Source organism: Myotis yumanensis, unplaced genomic scaffold, assembly GCF_028538775.1.
Source record: "Myotis yumanensis isolate MYYU_CA2020_CCGP unplaced genomic scaffold, mMyoYum1.0.hap1 SCAF_4, whole genome shotgun sequence".
NCBI lineage: Eukaryota > Metazoa > Chordata > Mammalia > Chiroptera > Vespertilionidae > Myotis > Myotis yumanensis.
In genome coordinates this window covers 63271544-63284355 of record NW_027223755.1, presented here as the reverse complement: position 1 = coordinate 63284355, position 12812 = coordinate 63271544, and the positions used below count along the sequence as shown (strand labels likewise).

Genomic DNA, 12812 nt, shown 5'->3' with positions numbered 1-12812 from the left:
CAGTATGAAAGTCATTGCTGTGACTCTTATTTTTAACTCTATTTTTCAGCAATGGATCAAGAATCCAACAAGGCTGCCTGGCCCAAACCAGCGGGAGGATATCAGACAATCACAGGCAGGAGATATGGAAGAAGACATGCCTATGTCAGTTTTAAACCTTGTATGACAAGGCATGAAAGAAGCTTGGGTCGAGCTGGTGATGACTATGAAGTGTTGGAACTAGATGATGTTCCAAAGGAAAATTCCTCAGGTGTGTACCACAGAATTATTTAAAAACTATTAATAAGACTGAAGGAATTAATCTTGTGATATTTGAAATTGTGAGTGGGTTTTATGTGTGTCTATGAGTAAAAATGCTGTACATTTCTATGAAGAAATTCTATTCTGAAATTTTTAATTAATTTAAATTTTTATTGAATTAATATCCTATATCATAAAAGGGTAATATGCAAATTGACCCTAACAGCAGGACGACTGGGAATGACTGTCACTATGACACACACTGCCCACCAGGGGACAGATGCTCAATGCAGGAGCTGCCCCCTGGTGGTCGGTGCACTCCCAGAGGGGGAGCTCTGCTCAGCCACAAGCCAGGCTGCCAGCTGCCAGCACAGTGGTGGTGGCGGGAGCCTCTCCCGCCTCCTCAGCAGCACTAAGGATGTCTGACTGCAGCTTAGGCCTGCTCCCTGCTGGCAAGTGGACATCCCCCGAGGGCTGCCGGGCTGCCAGAGGGATGTCTGACTGCCAGCTTAGGCCCAACCCCCTGGGGAGGGGCCTAAGCTAGCAGGTGGACATCCTCCGAGGGGTCCCAGACTGTGAGAGGGCACAGGCTGAGGGACCCCCCCGAGTGCACAAATTTTTGTGCACCAGGCCTCTAGTTAATATTTAAACATAGAAGAAAATAGAATATGGCCAATTATCAAAATATAGCTACACTTTCATATCAGTGATTACATTGTCACATCCTTCAACCAGAGGAAATCATGTTTTAGTCAAATACATTTTTAAAATGTTAACTGAGTATATTTTTCCCTGCATATTAAGTTTAAATTTTGTTTTCTAAAATTGTCTCTTGAAGCAATATAGCTTGGCTCATTTGATTTTTTTAAAAAATCATTTATAAAATATAAATGTCAACTAATTCTTAGTTAAAATTTCTTAACCATTCAGTAGTTTGAAAAGTATTTTGCAGATATTCATGTATTAAAATACATGATTTTGGACTAGAATGCCATCTTCCTCTTATTCTGAACAAACTTGATAATTCTAGATTATTTTTACTGTCATCTATAATAATAAAAGCATAATATGCTAATTAGACCAACGTCTTCTGGAACACCTTCTGGAAGAAGCTGGGGCTGCAAGGGAAGCCCAGGTCCCGGGTGCCAGAGGGAAGCCGGTGCCGGCAACTAGGGGAAGGAAGGCCTACTCTTGCATGAATTTGGTGCATCGGGCCTCTAGTTTATATATATATAAAAATCTGAATTATTATGTAAGGTCATTCTATTAAAGAAGCCTGTTGGTGATAGGACAAGACTGATCTTCAGTTATTTATAATTTATAAATTTTTGTTCAATAAATTTCATGTCTTCATTTTTATTATTCCATTAGTAGTGATAAAAGATACTCATGCTAAAGTAATTTATAGACTTGATATGATTTTATTCTTGTATCAAGATTCTGACAAACTGGCAAAGAGAATTAACATTGACTTTTTCATTGTTTTTCATTCATAGCTGTAACATACCTAAAGTTAACTCATTATAGCTATATTACTAAGATATAATCTTCTGAATTGACATAAAAACAGTGCAGTCTCATTTCTGTTATATCTGTAATCTGATCTTATATCTATCATAAGTACTTTGAATTTTTTTTTTTACACTTGCATGTAATAGAAAAGTTAAGTTTGAATTGCACAGCCCAAGAACTGGGAGGGCAGTGACTTCACTTAAGCCTTTTATTGTTTGGTCTTTCATTAGCCTCTGCTTTTAATGTATTTTACAGAATGTTTTAAATATTAGGATTTAGTGGAAAACCTGCAAAAGATATGTGAGATGATACTGAGTGACTACACAGTGGCATAAATGAACTCATAGGGTAACCATTCTGCCCTCCCAGTAAAGTAAGGGTACATAGAAGCACCTGTCAGAGAAATTCTTTTATAATCTCAAAGAGGTAATAATTGATATGATTTTTACTTAAATAGCCAGTATTAAATCAAATTTTATCTAAATTAATCTCTCCAAATATGTTTTCTTTTGTTCTCTATGAAGGTTCCAGTCCATTGGATCAAGTTCAGTCTTCTTTACCCAACAATCCTTTATTTGAAAAAAGTGAAACAGAAATTCCCATTTGTGATACAGCATTGAATCAGACCATTGAGAGCAGTCCATCCTTTGCTGCAGTACAACATAGTGGGGAAGGCAGGGAGACCTTAGGAAGCAGTACAAATCTTCATAATAACTCTGAGGGAGAAGATACTTCAGCAGCCTGTAATGCCTCAAGTGTCCAAAATGGAATTGCATTGGTTCATACTGACTCTCATGATCCAGATGGCAGACATGGAGAGGAGGATAATGACCGTCTTCAGCCTTCTTCAGAAGTTGTGGAAGGTGGTAGATATCAGGAAGCTTTGGGCAGTACAATATTTGAGTTGGAAAATGGAGAGGTAGAGGCAAATACAGGTCTTTTACCACCAGTTCCCGCTTTTAGCTGTGAAAAACGAGATGATTTTGAAGAGTTTGATTCAGCTCCTTTAGTGAAAAGTTCTACTGGTGACATTGTCAGTCAAACCAATCAGGAATTTCAGAGGTCCTCCTCTGAAGAGGAGATTATTAGAAAGAAAGAACAAAATAATACTAGCCAGGAGAGAAAGAGAGAAAATTCAACTGAAGATACAGCCTGTGCTCTGGGGCATATTTGCAGTGAACAAAATACCAGAGATAGGGACAACAAGCAGGGAAGTTCTCCTGAACAGGTAGTGAGGCCTAAAGTTAGAAAACTGGTAAGTTCAAGCCAGGTGAACCAAGAATCAGGTTTTAATAGGCATGAGGCTAAACAAAGAAGTGTTCAGAGGTGGAGGGAGGCTTTGGAAGTTGAGGAAAATGGCTCAGATGACCTCTTGATAAAATGTGATGACTACGATGGAGAACATGATTGTATGTTCTTGGATCTACCTTTTGCACGAGTTACACAGAGTGAAACAGAAAATAACCAAATAACATCAGAAAGTGGAGCCACAGCAGGAAGGCAAGGAGTTATGGATAACACCTTTTGGAATGGCTGTGGAGATTATTACCAACTGTATGACAAAGATGAAGACAGGTAAGATTTTATTCAATACTTTGTCAGATCGTGTAGTGAGCGAAGTGATTTCTTTCTAGTACAATGATGTTTGATGGACCTTTTTGTGGGTAAAGAGGCCACATAACTAGATACGTTATCTCAGGGAATTAGATATTTTAACTTATCAAATACTTTTAAAAAAATGTATATTTTTATTGATTTCAGAGAGGAAGGGAGAGGGGGAGAGAGAGATAGAAACATCAGTGATGAGAGAGAATCATTGATTGGCTGCCTCCTGCATGACCCTGCACTGGGGATTGAACCCACAATCTGGGCATGTGCCCTGACGAGGAATTGAACTGTGACCATCTGGTTTGTAGGCCAGTGCTCAACCACGGAGCCACACTGGCCAGGTTTAAATATTCTTATTTACCAAGTGGTTACCAAGTGCTAACCATACATGCAAAGTAGTGGTTAGTTTTTTACAGAAACTGTCTTTGAGGTATTTCAGGAGTTCACAGAAATTATAACCAGGTGATTGTTATTACAAAAGAATAGATACTAATTATTTTAATTCTTTGTATCTCAATTAATGAATTGCAAGGTGAACATTTATCATAGTTTTAAAAATTCTGTGGAAAACCAGTCTAGGTATGTTGTGTGTTTTTTAATCCTCACCCGAGGATATTTTTCCATTGATTTTTAGAGAGAGTGGAAGGGAGAGGGAGGGGTAGAGAAACATGGGTGTGAGAGAGACACATCAATTGGTTGCTGCCCAGACTGGGACCAGAGATCGAGGCTGCAACTGAGGTATGTGTCCTTGACCTGAATCAAACCTGGGACCCTTCAGTCTGCAGGCTGACACTCTATCTGCTGCACCAAACCGGCTAGGGCCATAACTTTTCTTATAGTAAGCATTTTGATCCCTGTTACCTACTTTTTTTCTATTTTTCCAAAATGTAAGACAACAGAAAGAGAAATGGAGAATTTCTTTGTCCAATTGCTGAGTCTATTATCCCAGAGTTCAAATTTCCTTTTAAGCTAGTTGAAACCCTAACTATGATCAATTACAAAGCAATTTCAAGATTTTATTAGCTTGTGGAAATAATTATTTTTTAACCAGCAGGTGCAACAAAGGAAGACATACTTTAGAAAATGAATATATTTTATGCATTTTATATCATAATAAAATATGTTATTTTCTTTGGACATATGAATTAACTAACTTGTAGGAACAGTTGAAATAGAATACCTGTACTATCATGGAAGTTTGTAAACTTTAAGGCTTAATAGACTATATTTTTGTAACCCACTGTTTTTTAAGTTAAGGGTAAAGATAGTTAAAACTTTTGTCTGACGTTTCCATTTTTCCAGTTTAAATCCACAATCTTTTATCCAAAATCCACAAAGTTCTAAAAATGGATGTTGGCAGCAAAACCTGACCTGATGTTAAGTTACTTGACAGCAGATCTGGGTCTGAACTAAAATGAGGCCTTTTTTTCAAGTATTTATAATTTTGTTGCAGTATTATGAATGCTTGATTACTGGGTGCTGGTTTAGACCCACTGGGAATTGTTAGGTAATGTTCTAAATCTCAAGGGCGGGGGTTGGGAGTGGGTGGGAGGGGGATCTAAATCACAAAACATAATTATTCCTAAGACTTTTGGGTTGGATTGTTAACTCTATTTACCTTGAAGTTACTATTAAAAAATAAAACAACTTAGTCTTAGATAATTTATCTTTTTGAAAGTATAAGCGTGTTGCATTTTTTCCCATTACATTTTTTGCTTTTTTTGAAGAAAGTCATTTAATTTGGCTGTGCCCTCTCCACTGTGGACACACTAATCAAAAATAAAAACCTCTTTTGTTTGCTTTTAATAGTCAGGCATAATGTCATCTAATGAAGTTAAAATTTTTATGCTATTTGCCAACCTAAAGAAAAAATGTAGTTTTCTTGACTCTTGGCTTTTAAATTGATTCTTTTTGTGAATGGAAGTGTTTGCTTAGAATAACTCTGGGTTTTTTAATAGTTATAGGGTATTGTATTAGCATACATATTTATAATTTTTTTCCTTAAGTGAAATGTCATTAATCTGAACAATAATAGATTATTTTACAAACAGATTATACAGATGAGAAAAGTACTTATAGTTTAATAGAAACTTTTTTTTATTAACTTTTTAGTAATACATTGACTTATAGAACCTGTAGTTGGGTGTGCTTAAATGGTTAAAGTAATTTTGGAGCACTTTTAAAAAACATATTGAAATGCCAGAAACAGGATTTTTTTTAAAGATTCACCACAGAATAAGTGTAATGGTTCTATTTAGGATTCCACTTATATTTTCATCTATAAGTCTTTTTTTAAACATATTTTATTGATTTTTTATAGAGAGGAAGGGAGAGGGATAGAGAGTTAGAAACATCAATGAGAGAGAAACATCGATCAGCTGCCTCCTGCACACCCCCTACTGGGGATGTGCCCACAACCAAGGTACATGCCCTTGACTGGAATCGAACCTGGGACCCTTCAGTCTGCAGGCCAATGCTCTATCCACCAAGCCAAACCGGTTAGGGCTCATTTATAAATCTTAAGATATGTTTTCGGACTTCATTTCAGTAGTCACTACAATTTTAACGAGGAATTCTATTTCTATCTTAGTGTTTTCAGTTCCTCTGCCCTTGCTCCCTGCAAAGGATCACAGTTGCCAGATGCCTTTAATATGATGCGAGATAAAGATTGAAATTTAATAGTTGTAACTCCTGTTTAGTTTCATTTTGCCAACTGTTCATCTCCCTTATGTTTTACGGTAGTCCTGCTCAGTTCTGATATTAGCAGTTTGGAGAAATGGGGAACACTGTCACTCTATCATAAGTGTTTTGAGAAAGAAAGTACAAATAGCTTCTGGTTTGAATCTGCATGATTTTTTTTGAGTGTTCAATGTTTTGTAAAACTTATAGATGATCTACTTGAAAAATATTTTACGTTTGTATTATAACAGTTACAAATTGAACTCCCTTATCAAGAGTATAACTAAAATTTACTGTGATATATGTATAGATACAGAAATTTTGGCCACTTTAGAAACATATATATTCTTTATCAGTGGAAAGGCATTTTAACCCTTTGAGTCCAATTTTATTTTTGGAATTCAAACAGTCTGGTCCAAATTAATTGATGGGATTGAATATTGAACCGGTTTGCGGTGTCGACCTCAGCCTCGACATTGGAACTGCCGACCTGGTCTGTTGAGTCAGCCTCCGCGTTGGACCGAAAAGGGTTAATGAATGCATGACCCTATTCTTCCCTGAAAAATTTGAATGATCACTTAATCACATCTGAAACATTACAATCTATGGGAAAAGCACTGCAGCTGGTAGCATTGCTCTGAGCTGTTTGACAGGAACTGAGCACCACCTTATTAAATTAGAACTGTAAGGGGAGTTTTAATAGGCAGCGTATAATTACCAGACTTGGAATTAGACCAAAGAGGTAAGGTTAATATCCTGCTTTTTTGAAATAAACCCTGAGAACTTTAGTAACTGTTGAGATCTTGAGTTTAAAAGGACCTTTTAGCCATGTCAGTACATTTTAACCTTGGGCCTAACTGTTCTCCTAACCATTTCTTATAGCACTTGAGGTTTCTTTCACAGTTTTTTCTGTCCCTATTTAACCTTGCTTAAAAGGTAAAAAACTTACCTCAGACAAAAATATTGTGACAGCTTTTTTTGTTGTTGATATTGGGAGAATAAAAAGAGTATTAGCTATTTAGTTTATTTCAATTTGATATATTCAAAAAAGATTTATTGAAATCCTCCTAAGTGTCAGACTTTGTTCTGGGTATTCTGTAAATGGAAATGATCATTATTTCTGTTTCCTTGGTGTTCACCATCCTAATGAAGAAGACAAGATGTACCGGTAATTATCATGAGGCTAAATTAAACTCCTTTCCTCTTCTATATAAGTTAGGTCAGAGCCATGAAGAAAGATCTCTGATCTTCCTGTATTGAGACAAATAAAGTATCTATGAGCAGCCAAGACAAAGGTCTTAAAACACACACTCTAACATTTTAGCACACCTTTTCATCTTATTTCCAAGTTCATAAAAGTTTAGGATTAAATTAGGGATAAACAGCTTTGTTCTACAGCAGCGGTTCTCAACCTGTGGGTCACGACCCCTTTGGGGGTCGAATGACCCTTTCACAGGGGTCGCCTAAGACCATCGGAAAACACATATATAATTACATATTGTTTTTGTGATTAATCACTATGCTTTAATTATGTTCAATTTGTAACAATGAAAATACATCCTGCATATCAGATATTTACATTACAATTCATAACAGTAGCAAAATTACAGTTATGAAGTAGCAACGAAAATAATTTTATGGTTGGGGGTCACCACAACATGAGGAACTGTATTAAAGGGTCGCGGCATTAGGAAGGTTGAGAACCACTGTTCTACAGGCATGCTAGGGGGTTACAGATTATAATATTCTGATATTAAGGGAAAGAACCAGAAAGTTGTAGAAAGCAGGTACAATTCAAAAAAGATACCACTTTGGGCCTTATTTACTAAATTAAGCAGGCTTGTATATTTAAACAACTCTATATGTATCGCTCTATTACAATATAGTTAAATGTTAACAGTGGTGAAATGTCCTAGACCCGTGGTCGGCAAACTGCGGCTCGCGAGTCACATGCGGCTCTTTGGCCCCTTGAGTGTGGCTCTTCCTAAGCCTTAGGAGTACCCTAATTAAGTTAATAACAATGTACCTACCTATATAGTTTAAGTTTAAAAATTTGGCTCTCAAAAGAAATTTCAGCCGAAACCGGTTTGGCTCAGTGGATAGAGCGTCGGCCTGCGGACTGAAAGGTTCGATTCCGGTCAAGGGCATATACCTGGGTTGAGGGCACATCCCCGGTAGGAGGTGTGCAGGAGGCAGCTGATCGATGTTTCTCTCTCATCGATGTTTCTAACTCTCTATCTCTCTCCCTTCCTCTCTGTAAAAAATCAATAAAAAATATAAAAAAATAAAAGAAAGAAAGAAATTTCAATCATTGTACTGTTGACTAATGAGTTTGCCGACCACTGTATAGAGGAAGACAAACTAACCAGTTCCTTGAGGGATTTTGTGAAGAAGAAGTTGCTTTTGGTTGGTTTTACTTCTAGATCTTATTTCTAGCTATGATTTGTACATAAATTGTTTGTTTAGAAATCACATAATTTCATTCCAATATGTGTAAAAAGTTTTTGGGTCACAATTGAATGTGTAAAAAGTGTAACATTGTAATGTTATAATGGTCTGTTTTTTAATATAGCTCTAAATGTTAATGGGAGACAGTACTAGAGTGTATGAAAATTAAACTGGTACTTAATTTAGTTTTTCTTTTGAGAATTTAAATTTTTAAGTCATGAGTTTTTATAATCAAGAACAAATGGTCCTCTAACCCATAATTATTTCATATCCTACTTGTTCTGTTGCTTATTTTCTTTGAAAACTTATTGTTAAATTCTTTCTCTTTTTGCTTTTAGTTTTATGCACTCTTGTCACTCTTTAGTAGATAACTTTGTCTCCTGCTTTCCTATAGATACTGAAATAGTTAACCATGAACTTTCTTGTTTTCCACTTCCTTATATTAGAATATCTCAGTATTTCTATTTTCATTTTTTTTAGTGAAGAGAAGTAACTTGTCTCATTCTGTACCTGCAGTCATATCTGACACCTTACTTATCTATTATCCTTATTCCTAGGTTGCTCCCCTCCAACTCCCATTCACCAGTTTTTCTAAGTCTGGGGAAAACCTTCACTTGATCTTGCTCCCTCCATTAACTACTTGCCCGTTTGTTTTTCTCTTTCATTGCTGACTTTTCAGAGTAAATGTTCCATACTCATAGCTACCCAGTCTTCTTAAACACCTCCAAATCTATTTCTCAGTATTATTTGTCTATTCTGTAATGTTAACAGTTACCTGATTTCCATAGTCAGGTGACTTTTTTCCGTATTCATTTTCTTTTACTACAGTGCTACTACTGAGCTTGCTCACTCACCCTTTCCTGCTCCACAGTTTCTCTTCCATCGACCTATGTCTCCTCCAGACCCCTGGAGGCTTTGTGGACCAAAAGATAAAGCGAGGATATTGTGTAGGCACTTATGTAACCATTTTAACATGAAAAACAAAACACAAAAACCATTCTTAGCTTCCAGCTCATAAAAATAATGGACAGGTGGCTAGATTTGACTCATGGTTCAGGGCAGAATTTACTGACCTCTGGTGTAAAGAGACTAAAATGAAAGCTAATTGGATAACCACGTGGCTGATATTACCATTTAGTAAGACAAACCAGAGGATATAGACTTTCTTAGGTATAGAAAACAGAAAAATGGTGGTGTGCTGGTTGGAAATCCAAATGAAAGGTCTAGCAAACAGCTTATATAATGAAGAAAGTAACTGCCACCTTTATTAAATGTTTACCCTTTTCCAAAAATTGTGCTAGCCATTGTATCTATAGTATTCATTTAAATATTACTATAGCCCTGAAAAGTAAATATCAATTTTCTCATTTTACAGATGAGGAAAAGTGAGTTTAAGGAAGTTAAATGCCTGGGCTTATATTATTAGTAAGTACTGAGCCAGGATCCTAACCTAAATCTTCTTACTTCAAAGCTTGTGTTTAGCAATGTGGCATTCCACTACCAGGGGTAAAAAGAGGCTGTCATAGATAGAACTTTCACCTGATGTAAAATATATAAATACAGTATTTTGTTTCTTTGGTAAGGAAATTGCCTGTGGTAGGTTCTTTGTTTTCTGTTTGTTTTTGTTTTCTTATAGTAAAAAAAAAAAAAGTAATCAGAGTTACACAGGCTCCTCTGACTAGCTCCATCTGAGCCAATTTGGACTTTTAACTTAATAACTAGGAGCCCAGCACGTGAAATTGCACAGCACCGCCCACCCACCTGCAGCCCTGCCTTGACACCCGAACCTGTCCACACAGAGCTCCAGTGTGTCTGGCCCAGCCCCCAAACCCTCTGGCCTTCTCTGGCCACTTCAAGCCCTGCCCTCAGTCCCTCAAGTCACTTCAGGATGGTCCCGCCTTCTCTGGGCGCCTCCCTGCTTTGTCTCCAGAGGAACGCGGCGGCTCTGCCCTGTCATGGTGCCGGAGGAGAGCGTGGAAGCCTCCTGCCTGTTGTGCTGTGTTCCTTCGCCTGGCAGGTGGGCCGTGGGGCGCTCTGAGTGCAAGCGGTGGGTGGCGAAGGACTGGTGAGGGGGGAGGCTATGGGCTCTCACCCTCGCCCTCCCTGGCATGGGATGGTCCCGCCTCCTCTGGGCACCTCCCCACTTTAGCCCAGCTAATATGCTAATGGTCCAGTCGTTACACGTTACGGCATCCCGACCATTAGCATGTTAGCTCTTTATTAGTATAGATCAGGGGTGGGCAAACTTTTTGACTCGAGGGCCACAATGGGTTCTTAAACTGGACCAGAGGGCTGGAACAAAAGCATGGATGGAGTGTTTGTGTGAACTAATATAAATTCAAAGTAAACATCATTACATAAAAGGGTACAGTCTTTTTTTTTTTAGTTTTATTCATTTCAAACAGGCTGGGTCTGGCCCACGGGCCGTAGTTTGCCCACGGCTGGTATAGATAGACCTTAAGTTTGAAATTTGTCATAATGTTCAGAATGAAATACTAATAGAAAATTGTTCATGTATTACTTTCTGCCACTTGTATCACAAATGCATATTAATTTCTGGAACATACTTTTAAAAAGGATTAATTTTTAGCCCTTTGATTTCTTTTTAACATCAGTAATATTTTTGCCTTTGGTAGTATGACTGGTGCTTTTAAGAGTAGTTAAATGTAACCAGATTAACCAAGGTTAAATATAACCAATAAAATAATTTTCTGAGGTTCATTATTAACCCCTTATCATATGTTTTGGTTTCTTACCTAAATATTCTCTTGAATTGAAATATATTTTGGGTTCATAGTCCTACCAAAGAACTTCACTAAAGATTTGTCAGTGCTACTTTATATGACTTTGAATGTATCTTCATTTTTTTTTTTTTTAATATATTCTATTGATTTTCTACAGAGAGGAAGGAAGAGAGACAGAGAGCCAGAAACATCGATGAGAGAGAAACATCGATCAGCTGCCTCCTGCACATCTCCCACTGGGGATGTGCCCGCAACCCAGGTACATGCCCTTGACTGGAATCAAACCTGGGACCCTTCAGTCCGCAGGCCGACGCTCTATCCACTGAGCCAAACCGGTTTTGGCAATGTATCTTCATTTTAAAGTCTGTGAAAAAGGAAGGAAAAAATAGTTAAGCTTCTAAAACATTATAATAGTAGAAATTTATTCATAGAAGACATTTCATCATGTTTAGACAGTTGTTTTAATTAGAAAGTTGTTTTAATCAGGCCAGGTGAATAATAAATCTATCATTATTTATTTTATATAGCATTTAACTTTTAATTACCAAGTTAAGTTTAAATTTTTACTTAAAAATATGTCTAAAATATGAAGAATCTATATTTTGGCACCATGGAATTACATACTTCCATGAAGAAACTAATAAATTAATAATTTCATAACTTGCCGTGCCATATGCTACCTTCATTTGAGAAGGTTACATTCTGCCCAGCTGGAATGACTCGGTTGGAGCATCGTCCCTTGCACCAAAAGGTTGCTGGTTCAATTCTCCATCAGGGCACAGACCCTAGGTTTCGGTTTCGCTCTCTCGCTCTCTGTCTCTCTCCTCTCTTCCCTCTCCCCAACTCCTTCTCAGCATGTCCTCAGGTGAGGATATAAAAAAAGTTACATTCTGCTGAATATATTTATTTATTCATTTTAAAAATTAGCAGCTGGAAAAAAAATTAGCAGCTGATGAAGAATGTGTGACATCAGTAGTCTATACCATGATGCCTGGTTAACACTCCAAATGATAAATGCTCATACCATATAATGACAATTTATTTTCTTTCTGTTCTAAATTTCCAGTTCAGAGTGCAGTGATGGAGAATGGTCTGCTTCTTTGCCGCATCGATTTTCTGGTACAGAAAAAGATCAGTCCTCAAGTGATGAAAGTTGGGAGACTCTACCAGGAAAAGATGAAAATGAACCTGGACTACACAGTGATAGCAGTAGTCCTGAAGAAAACCAAGAATTATCTCTTCAGGAAGGGTATGTTTAACATTGAGATCTATTGTTTTAAGAATGCTATATATCACATTCAGATGTTGGGTATGCTATTAAATGCATTTACAAGTCCTGTGTAGGACCAGTAGGTCCTACTCATTTTTTTCATTATGGTTTTAGTGTGTTACAAAGAACAGTCAAATTGAAAATACAGGCAATTTCAGTACCTTCTATTAAAATACAGTATGTGTTTCCACTTTGCTTTACTAAAGAAAACTTGGTCATTGAAAAGATCACTTTGATGGAGTTAGGTATGAGTGAATTAGAGCTATAATTGCTATACAGTGGCTATATACTATGAAATGCCAAATAGCAAA

General features: G+C 37.1%; 1 protein-coding gene across 2 annotated transcripts in view; it reads left to right on the top strand.

Moving 5' to 3' along the window:
- Window positions 1-12812, top strand: part of PJA2 (praja ring finger ubiquitin ligase 2) — a 64546-nt gene that overhangs the window by 27674 nt on the left and 24060 nt on the right. For both annotated transcript variants that reach the window (XM_070412428.1, XM_070412427.1), the window contains exons 3-5: window positions 50-250; window positions 2277-3327; window positions 12298-12480. In XM_070412428.1, coding sequence (XP_070268529.1) covers window positions 50-250; window positions 2277-3327; window positions 12298-12480 — 1435 coding nt within the window. The remainder of the gene's footprint in view (window positions 1-49; window positions 251-2276; window positions 3328-12297; window positions 12481-12812) is intronic.